The sequence below is a fragment of the Salvelinus fontinalis genome, chromosome 26, assembly GCF_029448725.1.
Source record: "Salvelinus fontinalis isolate EN_2023a chromosome 26, ASM2944872v1, whole genome shotgun sequence".
Classification (NCBI taxonomy): Eukaryota; Metazoa; Chordata; class Actinopteri; order Salmoniformes; family Salmonidae; genus Salvelinus; species Salvelinus fontinalis.
Window position 1 is genome coordinate 31,862,587 of NC_074690.1, and position 15,330 is coordinate 31,877,916.

General features: G+C 42.3%; 1 protein-coding gene across 5 annotated transcripts in view; it reads right to left on the minus strand.

Moving 5' to 3' along the window:
• Window positions 1–7,687: 7,687 nt before the first annotated feature.
• Window positions 7,688–15,330, minus strand: part of LOC129824120 (zinc finger protein 521-like) — a 152,146-nt gene continuing 144,503 nt past the window's right edge. For all 5 annotated transcript variants that reach the window (XM_055883476.1, XM_055883475.1, XM_055883472.1 and 2 more), the window contains one exon: window positions 7,688–9,471. In XM_055883476.1, the coding sequence (XP_055739451.1) occupies window positions 9,442–9,471 (30 nt within the window). In that variant the 3' untranslated portion in view covers window positions 7,688–9,441. The remainder of the gene's footprint in view (window positions 9,472–15,330) is intronic.

A 15,330-nucleotide genomic window follows, 5' to 3' on the forward strand; every position in this document is an offset into this window, starting at 1 on the left:
CAATACTAGTGTATATACACTGCTCAAAAAAATAAAGGGAACACTTAAACAACACAATGTAACTCCAAGTCAATCACACTTCTGTGAAATCAAACTGTCCACTTAGGAAGCAACACTGATTGACAATAAATTTCACATGCTGTTGTGCAAATGGAATAGACAAAAGGTGGAAATTATAGGCAATTAGCAAGACACCCCCAAAAAAGGAGTGATTCTGCAGGTGGTGTCCACAGACCACTTCTCAGTTCCTATGCTTCCTGGCTGATGTTTTGGTCACTTTTGAATGATGGCGGTGCTCTCACTCTAGTGGTAGCATAAGACGGAGTCTACAACCCACACAAGTAGCTCAGGTAGTGCAGTTCATCCAGGATGGCACATCAATGCGAGCTGTGGCAAAAAGGTTTGCTGTGTCTGTCAGCGTAGTGTCCAGAGCATGGAGGCGCTACCAGGAGACAGGCCAGTACATCAGGAGTCGTGGAGGAGGCCGTAGGAGGGCAACAACCCAGCAGCAGGACCGCTACCTCCACCTTTGTGCAAGGAGGTGCACTGCCAGCGCCCTGCAAAATGACCTCCAGCAGGCCACAAATGTGCATGTGTTTGCTCAAACGGTCAGAAACAGACTCCATGAGGGTGGTATGAGGGCCCGACGTTCACAGGTGGGGGTTGTGCTTACAGCCCAACACCGTGCAGGACGTTTGGCATTTGCCAGAGAACACCAAGATTGGCAAATTCGCCACTGGCGCCCTGTGCTCTTCACAGATGAAAGCAGGTTCACACTGAGCACATGACCACATGTGACAGAGTCTGGAGATGCCATGGAGAACGTTCTGCTGCCTGCAACATCCTCCAGCATGACCGGTTTGGCGATGGGTCAGTCATGGTGTGGGGTGGCATTTCTTTGTGGGGCCGCACAGCCCTCCATGTGCTCGCCAGAGGTAGTCTGACTGCCATTAGGTACCGAGATGAGATCCTCAGACCCCTTGTGAGACCATATGCTGACACATGCACATTTGTGGCCTGCTGGAGGTCATTTTGCAGTGCTCTGGCAGTGCTCCTCCTTGCACAAAGGCAGAGGTAGCGGTCCTGCTGCTGGGTTGTTGCCCTCCTACGGCCTCCTCCACGTCTCCTGATGTACTGGCCTGTCTCCTGGTAGCGCCTCCATGCTCTGGACACTACGCTGACAGACACAGCAAACCTTTTTGCCACAGCTCGCATTGATGTGCCATCCTGGATGAACTGCACTACCTGAGCTACTTGTGTGGGTTGTAGACTCCGTCTCATGCTACCACTAGAGTGAGAGCACCGCCAGCATTCAAAAGTGACCAAAACATCAGCCAGGAAGCATAGGAACTGAGAAGTGGTCTGTGGTCACCACCTGCAGAAGCACTCCTTTTTTGGGGGTGTCTTGCTAATTGCCTATAATTTCCACCTTTTGTCTATTCCATTTGCACAACAGCATGTGAAATTTATTGTCAATCAGTGTTGCTTCCTAAGTGGACAGTTTGATTTCACAGAAGTGTGATTGACTTGGAGTTACAATGTGTTGTTTAAGTGTTCCCTTTATTTTTTTGAGCAGTGTATATATATATATATATATACTTTTTATTAATATATTGTTTTAATTACGATTTTTCAGGGGATGCTCAGCACCTCTACTTCCTGTGGCTATGCTCAAATGTCATACCATATAAACAGTGCTGCTTGAAAGTACGTGAACCCCTTTTTTTTGTTTTTATCATGAAATCTTCAATAATCAGAACCAGTTTTTTTGATCTGACATAACAGGTTTATATTTACCAATACTATATGTTGGTGTAGAGGAAATCAAGCACGTAGTAGAAAAACTAAATAGAAAAATAATTAGTGCAGGTGCAAAAATAAGTAAACCCTGTAACGGCATTCCTCCTCCTCTTCAACCGAAAAGGAGGAGTAGTGATTGAACCAAGGCGCAGCGTTGTGAAATGACATGATTTAATTAAGACACGACAAAACAACGAAGACAGAAAACGAACTATACTTGAATTAACTAACAAAAATAACAAAACGAATGTGTAGACAAACCTAGACATACGAACTTACAATAAAACACGAAGAACGCACGAACAGGGAAAATAGACTACACAAATATGACGATGTACAAACATACCGAACAGTCCCGTATGGTGCGACAAACACTGACACAGGAGACAACCACCCACAACGAACACTGTGAAACAACCTACCTAAATATGACTCTCAATTAGAGGCCAAACACCTGCCTCTAATTGAGAGCCATACCAGGCAACCCTTAAACCAACATAGAAACAGACAACATAGAATGCCCACCCAAACTCACGTCCTGACCAACTAACACATACAACAAACTAACAGAAATAGGTCAGGAACGTGACAAACCCCAAGTTGCATTGGTTAAATCAAGTAGGTAAGTAGAATCAAGTGGGTAAATAACTGGGTACCAAATGAACCAATCAAAGGAGAGATTGTTAGGAAAGCGTTTGGGCGGGGCTCTGATAAATAGAGATAAGTAACCTGGTCTGGTTGGTATTACCCAGCCAAAGCATACCCTGCTGAGAGGAAAGGAGATCTCAGAGGACATCAGGACGAGGGTCGTGAGAGCACATCAGTCTGGGGAAGACTATAAAATAATCTCAAAAAGATTTATGCTCCAGCAATCCACTGTAAGGGAAATAATTTACAAATGGAGAGCATTTAAAATGGCTGCAAATGTGCCTAGAAGTTTACGCCCTTCCAAAAAAATCCCCAAGAGCCACAAGAACAATAATAAATCAGTTAAAAGTCATCCCAAACATAACATCTAGAGATTTGCAGACCTCCCTTGCTGCATCTCAGGTAACTGTGCATGCTTTAACAATAAGAACACTGAATTGAAATGCCATTCATGGGAGGGTTACTAGGAAGAAGCCTCTGCAGTCAAAAAATAACCAAACTGCCCAAACTGCCTTAACTTTGACTGAGACCACTTGGACAAACCTGAAGCTTTCTGGAAGTCAATTCCCTGGACCGATGAGTCCAAAATTGACCTTTTTGGTCACAATCTATACCGCTATGTTTGGCGAAAACCCAACACTGCCTAGCACCCAAAAAACCTTATTGCAACAGTCAAGCATGGTGGTGGGAATGTCAAGATCTCAGCTGCTTTTCCTCTGGACCTGGATGACTCCACATCATTAAGGGAACCATACATTCTGAGGTGTACCAGGAGATTCTGGAACAGAACGTCAGGCCATCAGTCAACGAGCTAAAGCTGGGCCGAAAATGGGTCGTCTAACAAGACAGCGACCTAAACCATTCATGTAAATCTACCAAAGAATGGCTCAGGAGAAAGAAGATTAGTTTTTGGATTGGCCAAGTCAAAATCCTGACCTAAATCCAATCGAGATGCTGTGGCAGGACCTGAAGCGGGCAGTTCATGCCAGAGACTACTCAAACCTCACTCAATTGGCTGTAAGAAGTTCTGTAAGGAGGAGTGGGAAACAATCCCTCAAAACAGATGTCAGAGACTGATTACTGGCTATAGGAGACGTTTACTCCAAGTTATCGCTGCTAATGGAGGTGCCACAAGATATCGACTGAAGGGGTTCACATATTTTTGCACACATCAAATCTGAGTTTCTGTTAAATAAACCACTTTTGTTAAATAAACAATGAAAATATATCTTTTTTTTTTGTTTCTGCCATTTACTTGGAATGTCTTTATTACAAATTGGGTTTAGATAATGATTTTATATCTTTATTTTAATATATTTATAGCAAAATCATGACCAGCCCTGTAGGGTTCACATACTTTCAAGCAGCACTGTATGTAGGAAAATGATCACAATCATGTATTCAATTGTGTTTGTAAGTTAACACATATACAAATACACCACTAACATACATGTACAAGGCAAAACAAACCAAATCTTCCCAAATACTTAGTAGATTACTTATTACAAATAATCTTCTTTTGCCATTAAATATTCTCATTTGATTTTAGTGATTATTTTCTATATGGGGCACACTCACTGAAATATAGAGTATATTACTAGACATATCAAGTTTGACACAAAACATTCACCAAAGAAAGAAGTGGAAACGAAAATACAGTGAATTGGAAAAAAAATAACAAAGGAGGCCCCTTTTCACCCAGATTCAATTGGACATGGAGAGTCAATGACGTCCATTTTGCTGACACAGTTTTGGAGTGAAAAGATGGCTCTCTGGGCGAGGGAGCAGGAGAGTTAGGGAGCAGTGTGAGAGATTGGGTTACCCCAGACTGTCCCCACGGATCCCCCGGCCAAATGGATCTGGATCTCACGCTTGGGCGCACATATTGAATGCCATAAGAGGTCTCCCAGGTCCCCTTCAGTGAGAGGAATGCTCAGCCTAAACCCTGGTCAGTTTTCACAAAATCATTTTTCTTCCACAAAAGAAGAAGAAACGACAGTAAGGAGATGCTAAGGGAACACAAAGAAGCAAAGAGAGAGTTCCATGCTGATGTTTGGTGTTTGTGTTATTTTCAGAGCCAAAACAGTGCTTTTTCAGCATGCTGGATACATACCCAAGTAGGTTTCATTATTCTTTCATGAATCATACACTACAGTGCGCCTGTGGTAGTAGAGGTCAACAGACTAGAGAGCTTCTCCTGATGATTCTTCTTGGACTGAAAGTACAGTACAGTGCCTTCAGAAAGTATTCACACCCCTTGAGTTTTTCCACATTTTGTTGTGTTACCAAGTGGGATTCAAAAGGGTTTCTAACATTTGTAAAACATTCATAAAAAATGTAACACTATATATCTTGATTCGATAAGTATTCAACTCCCCGAGTCAATACATGTTAGAATCCCCTATTGTAGTGATTACAGCTGTGAGTAGGTAAGTCTCTAAGAGCTTTGCACACCAGGATTGTGCAACATTTGCCCATTATCCTTTTCCAAATTCTTCATGCTCTGCCAAGTTGGTTGTTTATCATTGATAAACAGAGATGAGGTAGTCCTTCAAAAATCATTTTAAACACTATTATTGGACACAGAGTCCATACAATTTATTATGTGTCTTTAGGCAAATTTAGGCTTGCCATAACAAAGGGGTTGAATACTTTTCAGCTTTTCATTTTTAATTCATTAGTAAAAAACATTTTTTACATTAGGGGGTGTGTATGTGTTTTTTACATTTTATTCAGGCTGTAAAAAAGGTGTGTGAATACTTTCTAGAGGCACAGTATGTGTGCAGCCATATTATGGAGGATCAGCCCAGTAAAGCAATCTCTATAGAGGCCGTGCAGGCCATATGGTCCAGTACTTGCTGTCGGAGACGACTGGGATCTGTGTAATTATATTGCTTTTAAACGAGCCCCTGAGAGTGCCCTTGCCAAAGCGCCCACAAAGTCTCACTCTTGGGCAGGAGACAGAAAAACACATTTGTGTATTAATTTGGGTGTGTGTGAGAGAGTACATGTGCGTAAGTGTACATGTGCGTTTGTGTTTTTCATTGCTGAGGCTGGCGGGCAAAAGGGAGGCCGCAGTGGTTCCGATGATACGCCTCACAAGTGAATTTAATTAAATCATAAATATGAGCCGGAGGCCGCCACCCAATTTAACGTAATAGATGATGTGGGCCAGTCCATCTCTGGCAACGCAAAGTTCTGGACCCGTTTAGAATGCCCTTGAAGCTTATTAAAAGTGGCTGGCATGAGAAGACGCAAGCAAAGTTGTTTAATGGCTGCCCAGCTTGCATTCTGCTTGACAGTCAGAGGAAGGCCCCAAAAATTGTCCAAGACTCCAGCCACACAAGCCACAGACTGTTCTCTCTGCTACCGCACGGCAAGCGGTACCAGTGCACCAAGTCTGGAACCAACAGGACTCTAAACAGCTTCTATCCTCAAGCCATAAGACTGCTAAACAAGACTGCTAAATAGCTCATCAAATTTCTACCCGCTGCTGCTACTGTGTATTATCTATCCCGTTGCCTTGTCACTTTAACCCTACCTATATATACTGTACATAGCTACCTCAATTACCTCATACCCCTGCACATCGACTCGGTACTGGTACTCCTTATATATAGCCATGTTATTGTTATTCGTTATTCACTGTGTTAATTCCTCGTGTCACTATTTATTTTTTGATTTGTTTATTTTTATAACTCGTAAGCATTTCACTGTTAGTCTACATCTGTTGTAACACTGGTGAGAAGATCTATTCCATTTCATTTCTGAATTCCATTTCAATAGGGAAAGATTGTCAGTCAGAAAAGCACAATGAAGAGGAGTCAAAACAAAAGGCGGTCCCGTGTGGCTCAGTTGGTAGAGCATGGCGCTTGCAACGCCAGGGTTGTGGGTTCAATTCCCACGGGGGGACCAGGGTTCAATTCCCATGGGGGGACCAGGATGAATATGTATGAACTTTCCAATTTGTAAGTCGCTCTGGATAAGAGCGTCTGCTAAATGACTTAAATGTAAATGTAAATAAAACCTCTACATCAGGTAATACAAACCAGATACCTGATCAGCATATCAATATAAGTGTTCATTAGGTTACGGTGAAGGAGAATCCAGTGAAGTAATTGTCCTCGACACGTGCACAGATAAAGTGACATTATTTCGCCATCGTGATCAATAGTCTTGTCTGGACAAGATTGTTTCTGTGACCAGTCAACCATCCTACAGACAGACCAGAGGGAGATGCTATGAGTTATATATTTTCTTGTATTGATATATAAAAACAGCAAGCAGGAGAAACAGTATATGATGTACAAATTAATATTCCCAAGCGCTGACTTCTTTAACCTATATATTTCAAATCTTAATTTTGGTTTGAAAAAAAGTGGTATTGATCATCTTATTGAAAACATAGCAAAAAGTATTTCAGAATCCCACCCCATGTACTATCAACATCTTAGTAAAATGTATACTTTTTGATGACAGACTCATGTCCCTGGTCATAACAGTTATTTTCGACTTTCTGTTTTTCATCTCATTGTTATGAGGATTCATCTGTAAAGACAGACAGATGTTACTATATGGGGCTTTGTCCCATTCAGTGCAGACATAATTTCCTTCCAGTGGTCCCCTGGAGAGCTGCAGGCTCCCTAATAGGCCTGGTGCGAGGGTGTGTGGAATGGGACCGCACAGGGTGATGGGTAATGGAGTCATTAATAACACAGACCTCCCTTAAGATCCTCAGATGTTCGTTAGGCAGAAGCCCCAATGGAACCAGGGGAACGGCAGGTAGCCTAGTGGTTAGCGCATTGGGCCAATAACTGAAAGGTTGCTGGATTGAAAACCCTGAGCTGACAAGATAAAAATCTGCCGTTCTGCCCCTGAACAAGGCAGTTAACCTGTTCTCCTGGTAGGTTGTCATTGTAAATAAGAATTTGTTCTTTACTGACTTGCCTAGTTAAACGAAGGTCAAATTTTAAAAGGATGCAATTTGATTTAAAACCAAAAATCCAAAGTAAGGTTTTGAAGATGATCATGTTCATGCTGTCAAGGGCCCATCTTGTTACTTAATCAAATGAATTGATACACACACACACACACACACACACACACACACACACACACACACACACACACACACACACACACACACACACACACACACACACACACACACACACACACACACACACAAATGCACACTCACAAAACACATGAACACACAAATGAAGGGCCATAGGAGCCGTTTTCTCATACATTTTTAATATTTTATCACATGTGCAACACAAAAATGAGGTCTGCCAAATACAGAACTCCATATTTGTACAATAACATTTGAATAACATCAGAGAAGAGAACTGTCCTTTTGCTGCAGCAGGAGATGGTGGTTAATTTCCTGTAAACTGAGTATGAACAATTCTCAATCAAAAGGTCAAAACATTAAAGTTTCATACAAAAGTGCATCTCAGGTTCAATGAATGCAAAAACATTTACATACAGATGTGGGATCTTAATTTAATCACATTGTTGTTGCAGGAAATTTCCTGCATATCAGGAAATGAAATATTATAATGTACTCAAGGTTTAAAAAGGCTTCTAAAGTTTGTCTTGATTTGACTTGATTTTGAATAGATTTTTCCTACCCAAAAAATGTATCAACTGCTACAAAAATGTTGATTAATTATAATCCACACAATAATTCACATTTCCTGTTGCTGCAGAATTATTTTCCTGCTGTAAAACTGGTCAAATTAAGATCCTACATCTGTAACAGATTGATTTATATTGGTGTATAATAACGCCACAATGGCTTCCAGCTTGAGCAGAGAGCAGAGCAATGGGATACTGCAGGAAACGAGGAAGGAAGGGGATAAGTTGGGAACTCTTCAGGAGAGCCCAGGACATAAGTTTCATAAGCACATCCCTACAGAGAGACTTAATACATGTATAGTCTCCACAATGACCCCAAATCAAAATGGATGTATTCCCCATTGCAAAAAAAATCGAAAATACAAAGAGCTAACGAAAACGAGAAGAAAAAAATTCCAGTAATCTCCAGGCTTGAACGAGCAGTAAACATTAATAACAGAATTGTACAGGTTTAAATCAGTGGGCTGGAGATCCCCCCCATGATGCTCTAGGAGACACAGGGGGGTTCACGATGCCTCTGTTCCCGTGCCAACCAGAGGAGCTAGCTGGCCTTTCCAAATCTGTGTCACTGCTTTTGCATATATCAGAACCCTATCCTGTTTTTCCTTCTTTTTTTCTCTTCCTTTCATTGGAACTTGCCCAGGCAGGAGGACCAGATTAAATGCACCATTCAGTCCTCAGCTGGTCTTCTAGAAGGACAACCATGTTGGAATGAGACCTGTAACGTCACAATGTCAGGTTCTGCTGGTGATCAAGCACCCTGCTACCCGCTTCAGTGACGAGTGACCAGGTCAGGATAGTGTCCACATACAGGAAATGGGCACTGATGAAAAGGGTCCTGACTGACCATACCACAACTTCCTGTTCCCTACATAATAATACCCCACATTGGCACCCTGTTTCACCAACACATTGTTGATAAATTCCACCTCTTCTGACTGACAGTGGCATTGTTATTTTTTTCTAGTTATTTTTTTGGGGACAAACGGTTCAGAACTGTACAATGGCAAATACTGTATAAGACTGCAATATAGCTGAAGTTATTAAGCAACACATGAACAATTTCTATTTACAAAGATAGTGGGCCAGTATTGTTGAAATAACAACCAGTCAAAGACCAGAGCTAAGTTTTTCTGTCCTTTTTTCACCCCTCTGTCTTTCATCCGTCCTTTTTCTTTTTGTGTGTGTGACATGTTCCTTCCCGGTGTGAACTGAATCCAAAGTTCAGTGCAAAAGAGCCAGTGGGATATTGCACTGAAGGTGGCTGGAGGACCGACCGGGTCAGACATGATTCTCCTCCTCGCCGTATGGTTCTCCTCTCCTCCTCAGGTCCACTGATAATCTGCCTGGTTAACTGCTGTGCTGAGTCAACATGTGGTTCTGAAGTGGAGGAATAACCGAGAGAGAAAGAAAGGAATGAAATTACTGAATCAATATCAAATTCAACACAAGGACATTTGATTTAATTCAACATTTTCTCAATTTAGCAAGTTTGAATTTGAACACTTCATAACCTAAAATGAATAATTGATTTTCATCAACATTAAGGCAGACTTTAATACTGTAGAATTCACCATTTCTTTTCAGAGGGTTAGTAATTGACGTAGTGTTGTGAGTGGTGAATGTCATGTTGTGGGTTTATGTGGCGTTTGCATTACACAAATCCAATCAAAACCGAGCAGCAGTCAATAGTTATATGGATCAATATGTCCTGGGATTAAATATGGTTAAGTCCTCCACTGGCACACTGACACGTCACTGCTGAGCTGACAACGTCTCCGTCCCTCCAACATCTCAATCCCCAACCAACAATACCAACATCAGACCAATGGCTGTGGCCATGGAAACAACAGTTACCATGTAATACCCGTGATGGAATATATGAATCACCATATTAATAGACATGTTTACATAATGTGTACTGGAAGTGTAACTACCGTAGAATAACAACAGGTCAATTACACTTGGGATTCAGATGCAGCAATTAGAGATATGACATATACTACAGAAAAATAAGTACAGGATTTCTGAGGATGTTTGAATATCTTTACACACGCACGCACGCACACGCCGGTGTGGTGAGAGAGAGTGGTTGTAGCGGGGACAGCTGTGCCAGCTAGGTTTTTTTAAAGGGAGGGAGTGTGTGTGTCGACCAGGGGGGTGTAACTGGTGTCCCTGATGGGCTGAATCCAGGTCATCTTTTGAAGTGACTGCTAATCCCTTTAATGCAAACCACATGCCCCACTTGCTGCACCCTGTTAAAAACACGGCCTTGGACTCTCTACACTGGCACGGACAAGACACACCTGTCACATACTCATCAGCATGCATGCACGCACTGACACCGATTATACACACAAAAACACTGACATTCACACACACCCACACACAAATACACAAACGCTTACTCTGGGTAAGATTGAATTATCTTTAAATAAACAACACGGAAAGAGCCTGAGCCATGAAGGTGAGTTTAGCAATGTACTGACTAGTGTCACCTTCAGTCTTATCAACATAGCAGCATCCCTCAGGCAGGCTAGGCCTCGTCCATTACTCCCCTCCACCCCTCCCTCTTTACCCTTTCAAGTGCCTCCATACAAAGCATTTAAACACCTCGACACCTTTCCTTTCAGCCGGAGCGATTACTTTCCGACAGGTGGGATAATAAGCTGTTTGACGGGGGGCAGGAGGGAGTGTGACCCCTGGAAGGGTTAACCTCGGCTCACCTGGGCCCCCGTATGGGCCCCTGCACTCCCTTTTAAAGAGCCAGCCCCGGCCTTTCCTCTGTTTCCCTCTCTCTCTCTCTTCCCTCTCTTCTCTCTGTGAAATAAAGCTCCTTTAAGTGAGTCTGGGAGGAGACTCCCCACGGGACGACCACCCCTCCCTATCCCCTCATACCCCAGTGAAGACATCCGTGGCGTTGCTGGGGAGGGACAGGAGCACGGCAACCCTATTAATGAATGCGGCCCATTACCCTGGCTCCTCGGTGACTCACAGAAGCCCCTGCAGTACGTGACTTCAAATGGCAGGATATTGACATGGAGCGAGCAAAGCGGTTGGGAGAGGGTGTGTGTTTTTTTTTGTCTGTGTGTATGCGATGTGTGCCTGTGTGTGTAAGAGAAAGAGTGCGCCTGTGTGTATGTATGTATGCGTGTGTGTGTGTGTGTGTGTGTGTGTGTGTGTGTGTGTGTGTGTGTGTGTGTGTGTGTGTGTGTGTGTGTGTGTGTGTGTGTGGACCCCAAAGGAACGTAGCTCCTTGGATATAATGTAGGGCTCGTAACAGCTATTAGAGGGGAAAATACCCCCCCCCTAGGGAGTACCCCCCGCCCATCCCCGTCTCAGCTCTGTCTGACACACACTGCATTCTACCTTTTCCTTAAACATGCCAGGAGTTTTTCTCACTGAGGGCTTTTTCAAGGACGGTGCTAAACGACTTCAGTTGCAGTGGCAGCCATGCAGGCTGGAGGGAAATAGAAAGAAAAGAAAGAGAGAAAAAAAGGTAAAAAGAAAATGATACCTTTACCTCTGTGGATATTGAACTCCACAGAATGGAAGAGAGACACTGTTCTGTATATCAGTGGAGACCACAGGGAGAGAGAGAGAGAGAGAGAGAGAGAGAGAGAGAGAGAGAGAGAGAGAGAGAGAGAGAGAGAGAGAGAGAGAGAGAGAGAGAGAGAGAGAGAGAGAGAGAGAGAGAGAGAGAGAGAGAGAGAGAGAGAGAGAGATGGAGAGATGGAGAGATGGAGAGATGGAGAGATGGAGGGATGGGGCGATAGAAAGTGAGGAGATGGAGAGGAAGAGAAGAGAGGGCTATAGGAAGAGTTAGAGAGATGGAGAGTTGAGGTGGAGAGAAAGAGTTAGAGATGGAGAGGAAGAGGGAGATGAGAGAAAGAAAGTGAAAAAAATAATAATAATAACTGTCATTGCATTTCCACTCCATAATTTAAAACAATTCTTGAAGTAGTTTCTGGCCAATGTGTGCAACCGTTCACTCAGTGTAATTCAGCCAAATATGTACTACCGTTCAAAAGTTTGGGGTCACTTAGACATTTTTTGTCCATTAAAATAACATCAAATTGATCAGAAATACAGCGTAGACATTGTTAACCTGTCTAGGCTGAGGGTGCCGCTAGCGGCACTCCCCCCCCACCCCCACTGAAAAGGCAGAGCCGCGAAATTCAAAAAAAATATTTTTTTTTAAATATTTAACTTTCACACATTAAAGTCCAATACAGCTAATGAAAGACACAGATCTTGTGAATCCAGCCAACATGTCCGATTTTTAAAATGTTTTACAGGGAAGACACAATATGTAAAGATGTACATCTATTACCTAAAAACACATTAGCATAATCCACCATCTTTTATTTGTCCACCAACACCAGTACCTATCACCAATTCGGCTAAACTAAGATATTTATAGCCCCTAACCAAGAAAAAAACTCATCAGATGACAGTCTGATAACATATTTATGGTATGGGATAGGTTTTGTTAGAAAAATGTGCATATTTCAGGTAGATGGCATAGGTTACAATTGCACCCACCGTCACAAATGGACTAGAATAACTACATAGAGCAACGTGTTTACCTACTTACTAATCATCAAACATTTCGTAAAAATACACAGCATACACTAATCGAAAGACACAGATCCTGTGAATACAGACAATATTTCAGATTTTCTAAGTGTCTTACAGCGAAAACACAATAAATCGTTATATTAGCATAGCACAGGTGCAAACATTACCCCAGCATTAATTCTAGCCAAAGTGAGCGATAACGTCAACATCGCCAAAATATATTATTTTTTTCACTAACCTTCTCAGAATTCTTCAGATGACACCCCTGTAACATCACATTACAACATGCATATACAGTTTGTTCGAAAATGTGCATATTTAGCCACCAAAATCATGGTTAGACAATGGGGAAAGTAGCCCAGCTGGTGAGAAAATGTCCGTGCGCCATATTAGACAGTGATCTACTCTTATACATAAATACTCATAAACGTGACTAAAAAATATAGGGTGGACATCGATTGATAGACAATTTAATTCTTAATACAATCGCGGAATTACATTTTTTAAATTATCCTTACTTTTCAATACAGTTTGCGCCAAGCGAAGCTACGTCAAAAAACATGGCGTCCTAAGCCACTAACATTTTTCGACAGAAACACGATTTATCATAATAAAAATGTCCTACTTTGAGCTGTTCTTCCATCAGTATCTTGGGCAAAGGATCCTTTCTTGGGTCTAATCGTCTTTTGGTGGAAAGCTGTCCTCTTGCCATGTGGAAATGCCAACTGCGTTCAGCATGAACTGGAAGCGTGCCCGGCGATTCACAGCGTTTCAGAAATAAATGTCCCAAAATCGCACTAAACGGATATAAATTGCTATAAAACGCTTTAAATTAACTACCTTATGATGTTTTTAACTCCTATAACGAGTCTTAACATGACCGGAGAAAGATTACTCCCAACACTAATGCTTGGAACAGGTGCGGGTCGGTGTCCTCCACGCGCATAACGCAGCTCCAAAAGACTTACTAGCTACAGGGTTTTTTAATTTATAGTGCCTGTGAACGCGCAATCGACCCCATTCAAATCGTCATCACGTAAAGGCATCCAGGGGAAGACGTAAGCAGTGTCCGTATACTCATAGCAATAACAGTGGCCTTTTAACTGACTCCAGATCAGGGGCCAAAATTTCTGAAATCTGACTCCATGTCAGGGAAATTGCTGTAGAATGGGTTCTGTTCCACTTAGAGACAAAATTTCAACTCCTATAGAAACTATAGACTGTTTTCTATCCAATAATAATAATAATATGCATATTGTACGATCAAGAGTTTTGTAGGAAGCCGTTTCAAAAATTACAAGATTACCATAAATAGTGACAACAGCGCCCCCAGCCTCAACAGGTTAATGTTGTAAATGACTATTGTAGCTGAAAACAGCAGATTTTTTATGGAATATCTACAAAGGCGTACAGAGGCCCATTATCAGCAACCATCACTCCTGTGTTCCAATGGCACGTTGTGTTAGCTAATCCAAGTTTATCATTTTAAAAGGCTAATTGATCGTTAGAAAACCCTTTTGAAATCATGTTAGCACAGTTGAAAACTGTTGTCCTGATTAAAGAAGCATTACAACAGTCCTTCTTTAGACTAGTTGAGTATCTGGAGAATCAGCATTTGTGGGTTCGATTACAGGCTCAAAATGGCCAGAAACAAAGTACTTTCTTCTGAAACTCTTCAGTCTATTCTCGTTCTGAGAAATGAAGGCTATTTCATGCGAGAAATTGCCAAGAAACTGAAGATCTTGTACAACGCTGTGTACTACTCCCTTCACAGAACAGCTCAAACTGGCTCTAACCAGAATAGAAAGAGGAGTGGGAGGCCCCGGTGCACAACTGAGCAAGAGGACAAGTACATTTGAGTGTGTAGTTTGAGAAACAGACTGGCAGCTTCATTAAATAGTACCCGCAAAACACCAGTCACAACGTCAACAGTGAAGAGGTGACTCCGGGATGCTGGCCTTCTAGGCAGAGTTGTAAAGAAAAAGACATATCTCAGACTGGCCAAAAAAAAGAAAAGATTAAGATGGGCAAAAGAACACAGACATTAGACAGAGGAACTCTGCCTAGAAGGCCAGCATCCCGGAGTCGTCTCTTCACTGTTGACGTTGAGACTGGTGTTTTGCAGGTATTATTTAATGAAGCTGCAAGTTGAGGACTTGTGAGGCGTACATTTCTCAAACTAGACACTCTAATGTACTTGTTTTGTCACAAACTGAAATTAGGAAACCAGGAAATGGCAGAGCTATTTCTGCATAATGCACAATTCATAACAGATTGATTGACCCAATCCCCGAAACTCCTTACCCCACATCTCTTTGCTTCCCCCATCTCCTTTCCCCCCAACCACCAATCTCCCCCCAATCACCCAACTTTCTTACCCCCATTCTCCCCTCTCCCTTACCCCCCATCGTCCTTCTTCCCAACCACTCACTGGGCTCCACCATAAGGCTGTATTGCAGGCCCCAGTTACCAGCATAGCTAAGGTAAAACCCTTAGTAGTCAATTCTCCATTAAATAAAATTTTACTCTGATCAATAATGTGCACCCGCCTCTCTCCCTAGTGAATACTGTGTCTGAGAAGCCTCTTCTTCTTCCTCTCTCTCCTTGATCGACTGGCTCTCTGCCACTGTTAACCCTCCATCCGCCTTCTTTCATCTG